At 43.0% G+C, this 17,884-nt stretch overlaps 1 protein-coding gene across 2 annotated transcripts in view; it reads left to right on the plus strand.

The window, feature by feature from the left end:
* RBM20 (RNA binding motif protein 20) overlaps window positions 1–17,884 on the plus strand; it is a 216,730-nt gene that overhangs the window by 160,342 nt on the left and 38,504 nt on the right. For both annotated transcript variants that reach the window (XM_049697037.1, XM_033421057.2), the window contains exons 6-7: window positions 10,546–10,680; window positions 15,428–15,559. In XM_049697037.1, the coding sequence (XP_049552994.1) occupies window positions 10,546–10,680; window positions 15,428–15,559 (267 nt within the window). The remainder of the gene's footprint in view (window positions 1–10,545; window positions 10,681–15,427; window positions 15,560–17,884) is intronic.

The following is a 17,884-nucleotide window of genomic DNA, read 5'->3' on the forward strand; positions in this document are numbered from 1 at the left end:
GAGAAGTGTAGGTTTCAGACCCTGGGGGCTGAGTGAGTGGGGAGGCGAGGAGGTTCATGATGAGAAGTGAGGCCTGTCTGGGCCGAGATTTCCATTTGTTTGTGTCTGTTTATTTGTGTTTCGGGGAGACGTGCTTCAAGAGGGAGCCCCTGTCTGCAAGCCCGTGTGTGAAGGAATGTTGTGGTTTCCCTCTTCAGTCTTCAGGCTGAGAGCCACGGCCCGTCAGTGACAGCTTGGGGTCAGTCCCAGGAGAGCAGAATGGCTGGGTTCAGTGAACCTGGCATTTGTCTTGGAGTCAGACGCCCGATGATTTGACCTTGTGTCCCATGGGGGCGCTGTCCGCTCCAGCACCACCTACCCCAGGGCCTTTTTCCCACACTGTGGACCACGGAGCCAGTTCTGAGACCCCAGCACTGAGCGGAAAGGGGCTGTGACCCAGACAGGGGAGGCAGGGCTGGGTGCCAGATGGACCAGGGGTCTGGGCACAGGAAAGAGAGCCCGTGTCAACTGAGTCCCTTTATGAAGGGGCAGGGGCTGAGGGAGCGAGGAGAGGCAAGGGCAGGCTGACTCTGTGTCTGTCTGTGCCTCAACTGCGTCCTCCGGCACTGACCAGTGAACCAGAGGCCCTTTGCTGTGGATATGGAGGCAAGAGGTCCTAAGTTCATGTCCCAGTTCTGGATCCTGAAGCTGAGAGGCCTTGGGCAAATGGCTTTACTTCTCTGAGGCTCTATTTCCTTCAATGGGGAAAATACTCCCCTAATAATGACTTTTGATGTGAGGTTTTCACTTGGCTTGTGATCCTTCTGATTATGCCTCTAATCTTGGAACATCTTATGTGGCCATTTGAGCACAGTCTCCCGATTTGATGGTCTGAGGGTAGACCAGCATCGTCCTGCCCTTGTGAGGGTCAAATGAGACCATGTAGGTGACAATGCTTTGTGAACCGTGCAGTGTGTAAGAAGTAATAATGGCTATTTTTGTGTAACGAGTCTGTTTAGCCTGCTGTGGGGAACCTGTGCTAAGGCCAGCTCTGTCTGCTGGTCATGTGATTTGGGGCGAGTCTCAGTGTCAGCGTTCCTCCTGTGCGAATCTGTCTGGGAATCCCTGTAGTCATATCTGCCCTCCCCACCCCGAGAGATGCTGAGAGGCTCCCACGGAAGGGCTTTACTTAGGTGAGGGGCAGGCACGAGCGATCTGCTGACTCGTGACCATTCATGAGTACAGTTTCCTCCAGACGCCTAGAGATGGGCATTCATCTGGCTTGAGCCTGAGAAGCAACACAAGGAACATTTTGCTTTCAGCACTGGCAGCAGCAGGAAGGTGATGGAGAGCCCAGAAATTGTCGGATATGATCATAATAGCGCATTTACATAGTGCCCAACACATTCTTAGCATTTTTTTGTATGTATTAGCTCATTTAATCCTCCGGACAACTCTGTGAGGGGAGGAAACTGAGGCACAGAGACACTAAGTAACCTGCCTAAGGTCACACAGCTGGTAAATGGCAGCACTGGGATTTGAACCCAGGGAACCCGGCTCTATCTAGAAGCCTCATTTTTAACCGCTAAGTGCTGCTACCCGGCTCTGAGGGTCTCTGACTTCTCTCCCTCCTGATGATTCTCTCATTAGTAAGTTCCCTCCTCCCCCACTCCCACTCCACAAGCTGCTTAGCAGGCTCTGAGGCTGCCTGGGGCGATGAGGACTTCTCAGGCTTTGGCCAGCAGCCGTGGAGCAAAAGGTGAAAAGGCCATCAGACCCAGCAGCCGAATTCTCCTGTACCGTGACAGTGTCTCCCAAGATGAACCCGACATTTGGAGGCATTTCCGTATACCCATTGGAGGTGAAGAGCTCTCATCTGACTGGTTTTATCGTTACAAGTTCTGCGAAGCCTTGCTGGTCACGTGAGCTTCCCAAGGATAATCTGGGGGATGAGGACACAGTTTGCCCCAGCCACTCCCTGCATCATCAGTGCCTAGATGTTCACATCCTTCTGTCGGCTTCTGGTCCTCTTGTTGCCATTTCTGGCAAATGCTATCGAATGTGGGTATGTCACTTTGGAAAAACCTGAAATCCAAAAATATTGACCTCTGGAGAAGAGCCGAGAAATGAAGAGCTGATGAATCTGCTACGATGCTCTGCGAGCCTCCTTTAAGTAGCAGGAGAGTTCCTCAGAAAAATTATTGGGTTTTTTTCTGCCTACAAATGCTGACCTACCAAGATAAGTAGATACATCAAGGGGTGGTTACTGTGTTACTAGGGGATGCTTTTCTGGGCTCCACGAGTGGCCAGTGAGCTCCTTTTGCATTCTGTTGGTTTTTTCTGTTTACATATTTATGCTTTTTGTGAAAATTCAAACAGAAAAGAAATATTTAAGGAGGACAGTGAAATTCCTCTCACTTCCCCCCTTCCAGCTACCATAGAGAACCCATAAAGGCTTTGATGCCTTTTCCTCCAGGAGTGTGTTCCAGTCCAGTGCCAGGGCTTTTTCTGCCTGATTCCGTTTACATGAGTCTTTTCAGAAACACATTTCGTTGAGTAAAAGCTGGAACAGCCAGGACTCAGCCATTGTCATATCACTATTGTTTATGGAGCAAAGAGCAGTTTTTCCTTCTAAAGCCCTCTGTTTTTAAGCAGGGGAACACAGTGACAGGGTGCTCCGTGTCATGACTAAGGCTTCAGAGGGTATCTGAACTGCCACGACATCTATAATGACCACATGACGCATCTACGGCCTCCCCCAAGCCCAGGCTTGGCTGAATTTACATTTGTCTCAGCTCGGTGGGAATGCAAGCCCTTTGTTTCCATGTTTATTTCTGACAGAGATGGGGGCACTGAAGTGACAGTCGTGTGCTGCATTTGCCGAGGGTGGGTGCTTTGTGTCTGTCCCCTCCAACCCCAGGGTCCTCCAGCCCCAGGGTCCTGGGAGAGGAGCATTCACTTTCACTTAAGCTTCTGCCATTTGACAGAGCAGACGCACTTTATCCTTTGCTGCCTGAGTTGTCATAAACAGAGTAATCAGGTTTCTAGAAGGGGCCATAGGGGCCTTCTCAGGCTGTAAATCGTTTTCTTGCGCCTGCCTGAGATGCACTTTGCCTGCTGGCTGTCCCCGGAAAACCGCCTTGTAGTTTTCACAGCCACCTTGGAGTTTATTTAGTGCTGGTGCCTCAGATGGGGCCTCCCTGGCCTGGGACGATACACATTGTTTTTATGGTTTCTTTCTCTCCAGGACCCTGCACACCAGAAAACGTGTATAAATAAGGAAACTGAGGCACAGGAAAATAGAAATGTTTTTGAAAGACCAGAGGTTTAAGTCATACGTTGTCCCTCAGATTGCTGGCTGTTTCTTGAACATCTGTCTGTCCAGCTTGGCCATCTGGGTCCGTGGCTCAGAGCACTCTGGTCTCCTGACCGCCAAAGAGCATGGAGAGTTCTTAACTGATGTGGCACCCTCCCTCACCATTCCAGCTCTGTCCTCGCTCTTGTCCCCTGGCCAGGGGTCACCTTGTACATATTCGAAAAGAGCAACGAGTGGGGAAACAGGAGACCTGGGTAGGTTTTGTTTTCTGGGTTTTTTCCTTTTCTTTTTACAAATCTGAATTATTTTTTCTTGTTGCAAAGCCAGTAAAATGATGTAAAAAATTTTAAACGGTAACAGAGATATAAAAAATAGAAACTCTAACCCTGCAGAGAAAGCCAAAGGTAAATGTCTTTGCCTATAGCTATCTATCTCTAGCTAGTGTACATGTGCATGTTCATTTACTAAAAGTATATATTTTGGGGAAAGTCAGATTACCCCATATCATCTGTTGTGCAACTTGGTTTTTTTTCACTAAACATAAACTCTCAAGACATATTTTAATTGATTTATAGACATCTTTTCACATCTGAACATAAAACACTCTCAGATGTTGTAACACCGTCTATTGTGTACGTTTACCGTAATTTATCAAGTCTGTGATTGATTGGTTTTTCAGTGAGAGTTGTTATCACACATCTACCCCTACTTCATTGCCCACAGATTAAGTTCCTTACCTTCTCCCAGGCATCAGTGTCTGCATACACATTGATGAGTGTGGACCAGATGACCTCCTGGTTTTAAGGTTCCATGACTCTAAAGTTTACAGTAATGTTGAAGTTGCTCATCACATGAGCCACCCAAGACCCATAGGCAATCCGGCACCAATAAAAGTAGATTTTCTCTAAGTCAAAGGTAATATACTTTATAAAATATTTGAAAGTATCAATAAAGACATCTTTCTATCCTCCAAGTTACACCAAGGTCCATAGCTTTGGAACTCATGCCCATTCAATCTCTGCATAGTATGTTCGAAATCAACATCATGAGAAATAAACATTTGCCCTGTGTCTGTCCTCAGGTTTGTTTAGCACAAACCCAGCAGAGGCCCACAGACTGTGTGCCAGAGGAAATTAGGTCACATCTAAAGGAGATCAGGCTGGAGCAGAGAAAATTGTTTATTGTTTACTGAAGATCGAATCTACATTTCGTAGAAGCACTTAGAAGCTCTAAGAAGCACTTTGAGAGACTTCTCTCACCCCGCAGGCCTCTTGCCCTGAGCCACATTTTTATTGCAGCTCTGTGAGTTATTTGAACTGGTGGTGTTCTTTGAACTCATCTGCGAAGCCCGTTCCCACCTGCGTCGGAGGGCATTGAAAGGTCTCAGAATCTTCCTACACAAGTCTGCTCTTTTCACATTTCCACCCATCTATAAAAGATTTGTGGGTGACTTGAGAGGTCTTGGACTCGGCTGCATGAACCATTGGAAGCAGCATCTGGTTTTAAATGAGTGACCCCAGCCTGTGAAAATGTACAGCCCAGGCGCCTGATTGCACGTAGGCGCATTCGGGTCGTGCTGGTCTACGAGCTGACTGAAGTGTCCTCTGGGCTGGTGAAGGATGATTGTCCCCTTAGGTTAGTAATGAGGGCTTCAGTTACAGCCCAGATGCCTTAGCTCTCTTAGAGATTTGACCTTGGACTGGGAAGTTCCAAATGCACTGTTGCATGTGTGCCTCCTGGGAGCTCAGCAGGCAGACCGTCAGGTGGGATGTTAGCGGAGCTCATCAACACCAGGTCTCACAATTCTCTCTAAACCCAGCTGCTCTTCTGCCCCAGAGCACATCTTTTAAAATTTATTTTAGTAACTTTTAATTTTAATATAATTCAGACTTACAGAAAAGTTGCAAGAAAGGTATAAGGAACACTCCCCCCACATATACCTTTTGCCTAGATTTACTACTGTTTTTACATTTTGGCCCATTTACTTCATCATTCTCTCTCTGTGTCTCTTCTGTCTCTGTCTCTTTATCATCTGTCTCTCCAACCATCTCTATCTGTTCATCCATCCATCCATTCATCCATCCATCCATCCATCTAATGATCTATGCGTATTTCTCCTGAACCATTGGAGACATGGTACCTCTTCATTCCTAACTACCTCAGCATGAATTTCCTAAGAACACAGACTTTCTCTTACATAATCACAGTACAGTTACTTTTTTTTTCCCAGTCCAGGAGCATCATAGCACATCCTTTAACCACTGGAGGAAAGAAGGAGACAAATATTTATTTATAGAAGCCTGCTGATGCCAGGCCTTGCACAAAGGCACTTTACATACATTGTGGCATTTTTGTCTTCTAAACGGTCCTGTGGAATCAATGTTTATTTTCCCTGGTTTATAGACAAACAAACTCAGGCTTGGAGAAATTCAGTAACTTGCCCACGGTAGTCACTGGGGAGCAGGGACACAGACCCAGGTCTGTCTGATATTCCCACTGGCCAGGCACTGGTGCCTGAAGACCGTGAGGCGGCACACACCTGATGTGTGTCTGTCCTCAGAGAGGCAGCGTTCCCACGTGTCTTTAGTTTATCTCGGTATATGATCTCAACTCCCCTCGTTCATTCAGGGAGCAGAGTCTTTCTCAGGGCAGAGCACATTGGCAAGGTGCTCACTGCTTGGAGCTTATCTTCAGCCCTGTAAAGATGAAACCAGCACCAGCACATACAGGCCTGTCTGAACAGTGGCCGTGCTTGTGCACATATGCATGCATGCTGAAATGGCTGAGCACACAGAGTGGGAGGACAAACATTACATTCATTGGGACAGGGAGTGGGAAAAACACAGACTTCCTGTTTTTGCCCAACACAGTTGGGGAAACTTATCATTAACCTGGATCTTAGGGTTTAGCTTGGCAAGGCTTCTGAGAGGAGTGGAATTTTAGAACTTTGAGCCACATAAGCATGGATATTTTACATCTGGAGAGGACTTAAGACGTATAGACTAACTTCCTCATTCCAGACACTGGGGAACTAAGGCCCAGAAAGGAAAACTCGTTTGTCCTTGTCGTGTACCTAATCGGTCGCTGAGCTGGGACTGAAACCCAGCCCTCTGTCTTCCAAGATCAGGTTCTTTCACTACATCAGGAAGTCTTGTGCTTTTTACAGCCCAAACTGTTTTCGGTTATTACTCCTACCTCGAGCAGCACCTGTCCTGCATTTCATGTTTGGCAAAAGTACTGTATCTGCCAAAGTACTTACATTAGTGAGTAATTAACTAGCTCCCCATTTTTATGAATCGAAAAACACAGACACACCAAACAGACTTTCTCATCAGGGTAAGGATCTAACCAAGATTAGCATCTCAGTAAAGAAACTCAAAGTATGATCTCAACTCAGGTTCTTTTGTTTGTTTTTAAAGTTTTTAAAGTCTTTATTGAATTTGTTACAATATTGCTTCTGTTTTATGCTTTGGTGTTTTGGCCGCCGGGCATGTGGGATCTCAGCTCCCTGACCAGGGATGAAACCCACACCCCCTGCATTGGAAGGCAAAGTCTGAACCACTGGACCGCCAGGGAAGTCCCTCAACTCCGGTTTTTTAAATGTCAAAAATAACAATTCTTCCTTGATATATTACCTTCAAAGACCCTTCAGGACTTGGACTTCTTAGAGAACCCAGGTTGGGAATTAGCATAAGGCATCATGCTGTCTGCTCCAAGGCACTCAGGATCGTCTGTGACCCCAGTGGACAGATTTTACTCTAGAAGAGTACCACCTAGACCGTATTCTGCCTTCCTCTCACCCCTTCTCCCCCATCGTCCAGAGTTCCTATAGGATGTAAGGCAAATAATAGCCATGTTTATATGAACTGTTCAAGGATAGAGTGATTATACATATAACCCCACACCCTTTATGAATCAAATATGATTTTGAACCTAGTTGAGTTTAACAAAAAGATACTTTAGTTCAGTGACAGAAAGGAAAGTAGACTGAACTACCCTAACTCAAATATTTGCAAAAGAATACCACACATAAAAAATGTTTCTAACTGGTTAAGATTTCTCACATGCCCTGACACCAGACACAGCACAGATTTTTGATGGGCAAGATTTTCATTTCATGGGTCCCTTAGAAAATGATACACTGAAGGGAACTGGTTAAAGTGAAGAAGCTGCTTGTGGCCACTGGAGGTGCTTTGCCCCAAGGGGCCAGTATCTTGGCATACCTGTAACCCATCTGCAGTTCACCAGTGGAGAAACTCCAGATTAATATGATTAATTGGAAGATTACTAAAAATCTCATGAGTATTTTAAGTGACGACAAGGGTGTCAATAAAATCCAACTTCTTTTGCTGATTAAAATCTTGGGAGGAAAAAGAGCCAATGAAATGTACTTTTTTTCTATGTAAATAGATACTTTTTTTTTTAGTTTTTCAAAACAAACAACTTTCTATTGAAGTAGAGTTGATTTACATGTTGTATTAGTTTCAGGTGTACAGCAAAATGATTCAGTTATACATATATATGTCTATTCTTTTTCAGATTCTTTTCCATTATAGGTTATTACAAGATATTGAATATAGTTCCCTCTGCCATATAGTAGGTCCTTGTTGTTTATTTGTTTTATATATAGTAGTGTGTATCTGCTAATCCCAAACTCCTAATTTATCCCTACCCCCTTTCCCCTTTGGTCACCGTAAATTTGTTTTCTATGTCTGTGAGTCTATTTCTGTTTTGTAAATAAGTTCATTTGTATCATTTTTTTTAGATTGCACATATAAGTGATATCATATGATATTTGTCTTTCTCTGACTTACTTCACTTAGTGTCACAATCCTCTAGGTCCATCCATGTTGCTGCAATGTACTTTTAAAATTTAAATGAACATCTTAATTTAGACTCACTCATTTTAGCACCTTTCTAACTTGTCTGCAGTGTGACTTCATATCGTTCTTTGGTGACCAGCAGCGGTGAGGGTGTTTATTCCTCGGGAGGCATGCTCTGCTCTCAGCAGTACTTGCTACACTTACGCTTGGATAAAAGCCTCTTGAGTTGCTCTTTCAGTCTGGAGGAGACAATGAGAGAGGCGCTGGCCCTCGTGCCCAGTCACTAGGCAACGGGACAGGCAAGGAGCAGGGTTGGTCCAGAACTACCCTGCGTGTCTGCTCTGTTGTCCAAGCACGCGTGAGCCCGGGCCGGCCACAGCAGAGTCACATGGGCAGAAACGTGCCTGGCTCAGAGGAGCCAGCAGAGCACCCAGCCTCAGCCCTCCTGTTGATGAACTCAGAGGACTGGCCACTTTGCCCAGCCCGAGAGCTCAGTGGGGTCTGCGTTTTTGTGTGACCCCTCACCCTAATGAGAGGCAAAGATCCTGCCTCTTAGCCCTCCTGCCGTCTTCCCTGGAGAAGGGCTTGGTCCTCCTTAGCCAGGTTCGTACTCAAAGTCTCCCAGCTGATGGGGAGCACCGTTTGCACTTTAGGGAGGTGTGGGCATGCTCTGGGAGCGGCCTGGGCCACACACTGGAGACTGTTTCCCTTTGGGAAAGTGCTTGACCTCTGGACACAGTAGAGAGGGAGGTCTGCAAGGGGCACTTGGGTTTCTCCAATTCAGGGCTGAACCGTCCAAGGAAATTCTTATTGACTCTTATTGTCCTCAGCCCAGATGAGACAAATGAGGGCTTTTCATGGTAGAATTACCCAATTATTAGCCCTTGTTAGGGATGAGACCTCAGACTTTCCCACTGTATTACTATAGCAGAGTAGGACCCACATCAAATGTAATTAGATGTTGAAGTTCACTTTATCATAGAAAGAAGATAGTGATTATGCAAATGTGGGCTATGCTATTAGTATGGGTTTAGAAAATTGCATCCTTCTCTTCCACATTGGGTTGGCTTATGGCTACTAATTCTTGAACCTCCTGGAGACTCCAGTCTGATTAAGGTTTGCACAGACCAAACAGACACACTTCCTCCCTCCAGGAGCTTTGATTAGGCCCGGGTCTTCATTTCTAAACTGTGTTCCTTAGAGATGCCTTTGGGACTGCTGGATGGGGGGTGGTGGCAGGGTGTTGGATCGCAAGGTTTGTCTAGAGCAGCACCTCTTTATTTGTTGAATATGTTGGGCTGGTGGGCAAGCTTTTGTTTGAAGAAAGGATTTCAAGGCTAACAAAAGTTTTGGAAACCACTGCCCTAAACCAAAGGTTGTCACTGTGAATGTCTATGTATATGTATTAAGTTCACAAATCCTTTCTATGTTCATTTTCTTTATTGGGTTTTTAAAAAATTATAAGTCAAACAATATGAGACATATAAGAAATAGGTTAAACATCTCCCCCTTACTCCCTTCCAGTTCTGCCCTTTGAAGATAACCAGTACTGATAGGTTGATATGTATTGTCCCATACCTTTCTGTGTCTGTGCTGATATCCCTTAAAATGTTTCCATTGTGAAAAATTTCAAACATACAGAACAGTAGAGACAAGTGTAATTAACCCCTGTGTACTCATCCCCCAATTCCAATAATTATCAAAATTTTACATTTGCTTCATCTTTTTCTTATATTTTTTTGGATTTTTGCTTTGTTTTACAAGAATAGCATCATATTACACCTATACTTGGCAACCTGCTTTTTACTTTATCTTAAAAATGTTTTCCTGATCAGCTCATTTACCACCTTCTTTCAATGGCTACATCGTTTTCCTTTGTAGGTGTGAACCATCAATTACTCAATCATTATCCTATGCTTGGACATTCAGGCTGTTTCCAAAACTTTTTGCAATAAATTATAAATTTATTATAATAAATTAACTGCAATAAATGTCCTTGTACATAAGTATTTACATATTGGTGTATTTATTTCTGTAGGCTAGATTTCCAAAAATGGGATGGCAGGATCCTGTGCTATATATATTTTAAGTTTTATTCAATATGCTAAAGTATCTTCTCAGAAGATTGTAGATACACAACCTCCCACCAGCAACATATGTTATGCCCATTTCCTTATCTCTTCGACAGCCCTGGATGTGATTTCTCGTTAAAATTGTTACGAATCTTTTGTGTAAGGAGATGGCATAAAATCAATGTTTTATATATCTCTGCAAATGGATTATTTTTCTGCATTCATTTTGTAAATTATAGTTTTTTGATCATTATTTGGGGGAAGATAGCCAATAGGAGCATCTAGAATAGACAGAGGGCAAGGAGGAAATGTCTTTTGAAGACCAAACCACTGCTCTTTGTTCCCGTTTGCGCAGCGGAAGACGGGTGCTGGCCGCGTGGTACACATCTGCAATCTGCCGGAGGGAAGCTGCACGGAGAATGACGTCATTAACCTGGGGCTGCCCTTTGGAAAGGTCACTAATTACATCCTCATGAAGTCTACTAATCAGGTAGGTCTGGGCACTTTCACACTGGTATGTACCAGATAGACCACACATTGGTGGAGGGAAACTACATAATTTTTTTAAAAAGCAGCTGTTCATAACATAAAGGGGTAATACACAGCTGGCCTCCTGCTGGTACAGCACAGAGGTTTTCATTGATGATGGTGTTTTGTTTCCTCTTGTTTCACCTGACCCTTCTTGTGATGGATCCAGGCCTTTGTGAGTTACCTAGAAGTGAGGATGTGCTTTGGAATGAGGTGCTCATTATCACAGAAAAGCTAGCAGGTCCCTAAAACAGAAATCCATGCACTTGAGTCTTTTCACTGTGTTACCCACCCCCTGAGCTAATGCCACTGTCTTTCTTACCTTCTGAGTTTCTCATCTCTGAGGGTATGGATTTTTGAGCCAGCCAACAACTGATGGGGAACAGGTTATTTTCACTGATCCTTGGTGTTAGCAACTGAGGTTCTTGGTTCTCAGAGCAGAAGAGTAGGTGGGAATTAATGGATGCCTGGTGAATCTACAGAACTAAGAACCCTTAACCTATGAGGATTGACTGAACCTTTGGGGGTTAATATGTTTGTCTTCATTTCTAAAGTCAAAGGGGGTAGTTTATACAGTGACTGGTCAGAAGTAACAATATTTAGTCTTTATTTTTAATAAATATTTTAACTTCAGGAATCAGGAACAGGCATAGGAGAAATTCTTTTCTTAATTAAGGCCTGAACTTTGGAGACTCAAAGCCACCTTGGATCATCAGTGGTCTTCCTCTGTCACCCTGGGCTTAGACTACCCATTTAGTCTCTTCATTCCTCCTTCTCAGAATTCTATTTTGGGCAAATTTCCAAAATTCAGCTTGCAACATGAATGCAGTGAGATTCACTGAATTTGTTTCACTCCCATGTGACCAGTGAGAGCTTGAGGTGCTAAAATGTTTGCATGAAGAAACAGGCACTTAGAGTCAGACAGAGAAAGATAAATACTGTATGATATCACTTATACTGTGGAATCTAAAATATACAAGAAACTAATGAATATAACATAAAAGAAGCAGACTCACAGATACAGAGAAAAAACTAGTGGTTACAAGTGGGGCAGGGGAAGGGGCAATATAGGGGTGGGCAAGTGGGAGGTACAAACTCTTGGGTGTACAATAGGCTCAAGGATGTATTGTACAACACGGGAAATACAGCCAATATTTTGTAATAACTAAATGGAAAGTAACCTTTAAAAATTGTATAAAAATAAAAAATTTAAGAATTTTTAAAAAAGAAAGAGGCACCTAGAAAGCTGAGTGACGGAATTTGAAAGAACCCTGACTTTTTATTTTTTAAACATCTTTATTGGAGTATAATTGCTTTACAATGTTGTGTTAGTTTCTGCTGTATAACAAAGTGAATCAGCCATACATATACATATATCCCCATATCCCCTCCTTCTTGAGTCTCCCTCCCACCCTCCCTATCCCACCTCTCTAGGTGGTCACAAAGCACCAAGCTGATCTCCCTGTGCGATGCGGCTGCTTCCCACTAGCTATCTTTTTTACATTTGGTATATATGTCAATGCTACTCTCTCACTTCGTCCCAGCTTACCCTTCCCCCTCCCCATGTCCTCAAGTCCATTCTCTACATCTGCGTCTTTATTCCTGTCCGGCCCCTAGGTTCATCAGAACCATTTTTTTTTTCTAGATTCCATATATATGTGTTAGCATATGGTATTTGTTTTTCTCTTTTTGACTTACTTCTCTCTGTATGACAGACTCTAGGTCCATCCAGCTCACTACAAATAACTCAATTTCGTTTCTTTTTATGGCTGAGTAAAATTCCATTGTATATATGTGCCACATCTTTATCCATTCATCTGTCGATGGACACTTAGGTTGCTTCCATGTCCTGGCTAGTGTAAATAGTGCTGCAGTGAACACTGTGGTACATGACTCTTTTTGAATTATGGTTTTCTCAGGGTATATGCCCAGTAGTGGGATTGCTGGGTCCTATGGTAGTTCTATTTTTAGTTTTTTAAGGAACCTCGATACTGTTCTCCATAGTGGCTATACCAATTTACATTCCCACCAACAGTGCAGGAGGGTTCCCTTTTCTCCACACCCTCTCCAGCATTTATTGTTTGTAAACTTTATGACGATGGCCACTCTGACAGGTGTGAGGTGATACCTCATTGTAGTTTTGATTTGCATTTCTCTAATGACTAGTGGTGTTGAGCATCCTTTCATGTGTTTGTTGGCAATCTGTATATCTTCTTTGGAGAAATGTCTATTTAGGTCTTCTGCCTATTTTTGGATTGGGTTGTTTGTTTTTTTGATATTGAGCTGCCTGAGCTGCTTGTATACTTGGGAGATTAATCCTTTGTCAGTTGCTTCATTTGCAAATATTTTCTCCCATTCTGAGGGTTATCTTTTCGTCTTGTTTATGGTTTCCTTTGCTGTGCAAAAGCTTTTAAGTTTCATTAGGTCCCATTTGTTTATTTTTGTTTTTATTTCCATTTCTCTAGGAGGTGAGTCAAAAAGGATCTTGCTGTGATTTATGTCATAGAGTGTTCTGCCTATGTTTGCCTCTAAGAGTTTGATAGTGTCTGGCCTTACATTTTGGTCTTTAATCCATTTTGAGTTTATTTTTGTGGATGGTGTTAGGGAGTGTTCTAATTTCATTCTTTTACATGTAGCTGTCCAGTTTTCCTAGCACCACTCATTGAAGAGACTGTCTTTTCTCCATTGTATATTCTTGCCTCCTTTATCCAAGATAAGGTGACCATATGCGTGTGGGTTTATCTCTGGGCTTTCTATCCTGTTCCATTGATCTATATTTCTATTTTTGTGCCAGTACCATACTATCTTGATTACTGTAGCTTTGTAGTATAGTTGAAGTCCAGGAGCCTGATTTCTCCCACTCCGTTTTTCTTTCTCTTTCTCTCTCTTTCTCTTTTCTTTTTCTTTGGCTATTCAGGGTCTTTTGTGTTTCCATACAAATTGTGAAATTTTTTGTTCTAGTTCTGTGAAAAATGCCATTGGTAGTTTGATGGGGATTGCATTGAGTCTGTAGATTGCTTTGGGTAGTATAGTCATTTTCACAATGTTGATTCTTTCAATCCAAGAACATGGTATATCTCTCCATCTGTTTGTATGGTCTTTAATTGCTTTCATTTGTGTCTTATAGTTTTCTGCATACAGGTCTTTTTTCTCCTTAGGTAGGTTTATTCCTAGGTATTTTATTCTTTTTGTTGCAATGGTAAATGGGAATATTTCCTTAATTTGTCTTTCAGATTTTTCATCATTAGTGTATAGGAATGCAAGAGACTTCTGTGCATTAATTTTGTATCCTGCTACTTTACCAAATACATTGATTAGCTCTAGTAGTTTTCTGGTAGCATCTTTAGGATTCTCTATGTATAGTATCATGTTATCTGCAAACAATGACAGTTTTACTTCTTCTTTTCTGATTTGGATTCCTTTTATTTCTTTTTCTTCTCTGATTGCTGTGGCTAAAACTTCCAAAACTATGTTGAATAATAGCAGTGGGGGTGGGCAACCTTGTCTTGTTCCTGATCTTAGAGTAAAAGAACCCTCACTTTTTGGTTTCCCGGGCTTCTGGCATAGACTGTGACAGCACGGAGAAAGGCATGTCTGAAATTCAAAAGCAAATGTGAGGGAAGGAGGGGGGATGAGCTTGTTAAGCCCATGCAGTTCAAGGAAATGGGAGATGAGGGCCCACAGCAAGGGCTCCCTTACCACAAACCATGTTTCCTTTTCAACACTGAGGGACCAGATCATTGCAGCATCAGTATAGTACAAATCCAACAAATCTAAGACAATAACAGTGACGAATCTGCCACAGCGGCTCCTGGGGTCAACTGACAGGTCAGTCAAAACAGGCTATTTAGAAACTCCCTGTAGGCACTGACTGAGTGGAAAACCCGTTTCTTTGTAAGGGTTTTTATCAGAAAAGTTAAAGAGGAGAGATGCTGTGGAAACGTAACTGAGGGTCTCCTCTCTCTCCATCTTACAAAGACATGGCCTTCCTTCAAGCCTAGGGAGCCCCCTAGTTCTTTAGTGTATTTCTTTCTTTGCAAAGAAATTGAGAGCTCAGATACCCAGGGCTTGTGTCTGTCTCCTGTCATCACCACCACCGAATAGCAAGTTTTTCAGGGATGAGCCCAAGGTCACTTGTGCAGCAGACTCACTCCCCCACACCCCCTTCCCTCGGGGGAACTGTGGGTTAATGGACCCTCCCATCCAGAGGGACTCCTGTGGCATGATGTAGCCCAGGATGGACATATGTAATTAAGAATAATGTTTGGTAACCAGGGGGATCAGGAGAGGGGCCATCTTATAATGAGCTCTTTTGCTGAAGTTAATAAATAAGTCTCTTTGAACAGATGGGATCAAAGAAAGTTCTTCCTTGTACTGAATTTTTTCCTTTTTATGGAGGTATAAAACACATACTCTAAAATGCACTCGTCTTAAATGTACTCCATTAATTTTTTACATGTGTACACCTATGTATTTGCTATGCAGGTCAAGATATAGAACATTTCCAGAACCCCAGAAGGTTTCCTCTTTTCCCTTCCCAGTCAGTATCTCACCCCCAAGCCCGAGGGAAGCTCAGCTCTAACTTTTACCACCATCAGTTTGTTTTGCCTAATTCTTGAACTTCATATACATGGAGTCATACCTTGAACAGAATTTTCTTTAAGACCATTCAAGTCAAGTCCAATGTCTGTCCTTCCTTTCTTTCCTAGGCCTTTTTAGAGATGGCTTACACAGAGGCTGCCCAGGCCATGGTCCAGTATTACCAAGAAAAATCTGCCATGATCAATGGTGAGAAGTTGCTCATTCGGATGTCCAAGAGATACAAGGAATTGCAGCTGAAGGTAAAGCATTCTCTCCTTCATTCAGTCATTCAACAAGCAACAGCTAAGTGTCTCCTCCTTGTCAGCCACTTGCCTAAGTGCTGGTGGGAAGGAGAGCACAGGAAAAGATCCAAAAATTACCCACTGCCTTTGCGGATATCACATGGAAAGGCAAACCCATTATAACATGGCAAGAAAAGTGCTCATTGAGGTAAGTACAAGATGCAAAGGGGTGCTTGGGGCAAGGTGACTACCTACCTGGGACCCAAGGAGGATTTTAAGAGAAGTCTTGAAAGATGAAGAAAGAAGGGAAAGATGGTTGCTTTTCAGAGGTGAGAGTTCCAAGCATAAACCCCTGAATGAAACCCAGACAGGTCTTCAGTAACTTTTTCTTCATCTGTCGCCCCCTTGATCTTTTATTCTCTCCTCCATCCTCTCTATGTTTATTGTCTTAAGCCCCATAGAAAGCCTTCTATGCAGCACATGACTGAGTTGGCCATTGTCCGAAATAAGGATTGAATTGAGGTAATTCCAAACAGGGTTTTTGTTTTTGTTTTAGCTTGCTCTACCATTCTCTTCTTTTTTGTTTTATCGTGAAGTATAACATACAGACAGAAAAGTGACTAATTTTGTATTGCACAGTTGAAAAAGTAATAATGGGTGAACTCCCATAAGTCCCACAAAACCACCACCAAAGTCAAGAAATAGGACACGGACAGCACCAAGAAGATTTGTAAGTCCCTTCTTGTGCTCAACCCCTCCCTCTCCACTCTCCTGACCCTGATAAAACCATTTCCTTGCTTTCCCTTATTATTCTACCCCCTCTCTATGCCTTTTTTAACATTATAGTTTAGTTTTACCTATTTTTGAACTTTATGTGAATGGAATCATACTGTGTTCTTTCATTCAACGTTATGCCATCTGTGTTGGGTGCATCTTTATTTTCATTGTTATATAAATTTCCATTGTGTGACTATAAATTTGTTTAGCCATTCCACTGCTGATGGACATTTGGGTTGTTCCAGTTTTAGGGTATTAGAGACTCGGCTACTATGAACATTTTCAAACATGTTATCCCAGTACCCATGTACATGTGCGTATAACCAGGGAATGTACATAACTAGAAGTAGAATTGCTGGATCACAAGGCATGCTTACCCTCAACTGTACTAGATGATAGCATTCCTACTAGTAGTGTCTGAGAGTTTTCAATAGCTCACCTTCTTGCTAGCACTTTGTCTTGTCCAACTTTAAAATTTTTGCCTCTCTGGAGAGAGTGTAATGGTTTATCATGATTTTATTTTTTTATTTTCTATATTAATTAGGTTGAGCAGTTTTTCATGTGTTTGTTGGTTATTCCATCTAGGTCTTCTCCAGTGGGAAATTTCTTTTTAAGCCATTTGCCCATGCTTTTCTTTTGGATTGTATCTTCCTATTGGTTTGCAGGAGTTCTCTTGGCTGGAGCCATGAGTCCGTTTGGATTTGTTGTATTTAGTGCCACATTTGTGGTTAAATCTAACTTCTTATTTTGTGCTTTCTACTGTCCTAGTTAATGGGATTTTCCAGTTGACTTCAGCTCATTCCATATTTAGTTAGGGTCCATTTTGTTCAAGGCTCACAGCTCTTAATCTGCCTTCAAGGTTCAAGTCAGAAGACAAAGGCTCAGTGGTTGTTTCTAGCTAGGACTAGCATCCTGACAAGTCTACAGATGTAGATCGGTAATATGTCAACCAGTTGTCAAAGTCCTGATTCTGCTTTGCTTGCATTATTGCTTCTGAAGTTCGTTTGTCAACAGTTCTGCTTCAGGCAGAACCTGGCACTTTTTTTTTCCAGCTCATGAAAGCCTGTTGCTTTTCTCAGACAAGTCAACGATCCCACCCCATTCTGTACCCAAAGTTCTTGTTCTTCTGGATTCTGCCCTGGGGCTTAGAATTGAATTACTGCACTGAATTCCCAGGGGAGCTTTGGTCTCCAAATGAGATGTTGTCATAAGGTTCTAATTAGGATTAACTGCAGTACTCTCCTTCTTAAAGTACCAAGGTGTTTGTAGTCCCTTATCAAGAGAGGTCCTTTGGGGTGGTGCCAAAACTGTGGGTTAAAGAGGTCAGATGGTCAAAGTTTGCGTTCAGCAAATGTTCAGTGAGTGCTCACTGTGGGTGGGAACTGGGCCAGGCCCCACGGATTTGGAGGTAGCAAGTCTGGGGAGGTAGAACACATAACATAGAACCATCAACAGCTATGTGACCTACGCTAGATTGCAGAGTGATAGCGCCAGCCTAGCCTCTATGCCTTCCCTCTTTGATGACCTTGGGCAAATTGCTTGACCTCTGTGAACCTCAGTTTCCAG

The sequence above is a fragment of the Orcinus orca genome, chromosome 14 (assembly GCF_937001465.1).
Source record: "Orcinus orca chromosome 14, mOrcOrc1.1, whole genome shotgun sequence".
Classification (NCBI taxonomy): domain Eukaryota; kingdom Metazoa; phylum Chordata; class Mammalia; order Artiodactyla; family Delphinidae; genus Orcinus; species Orcinus orca.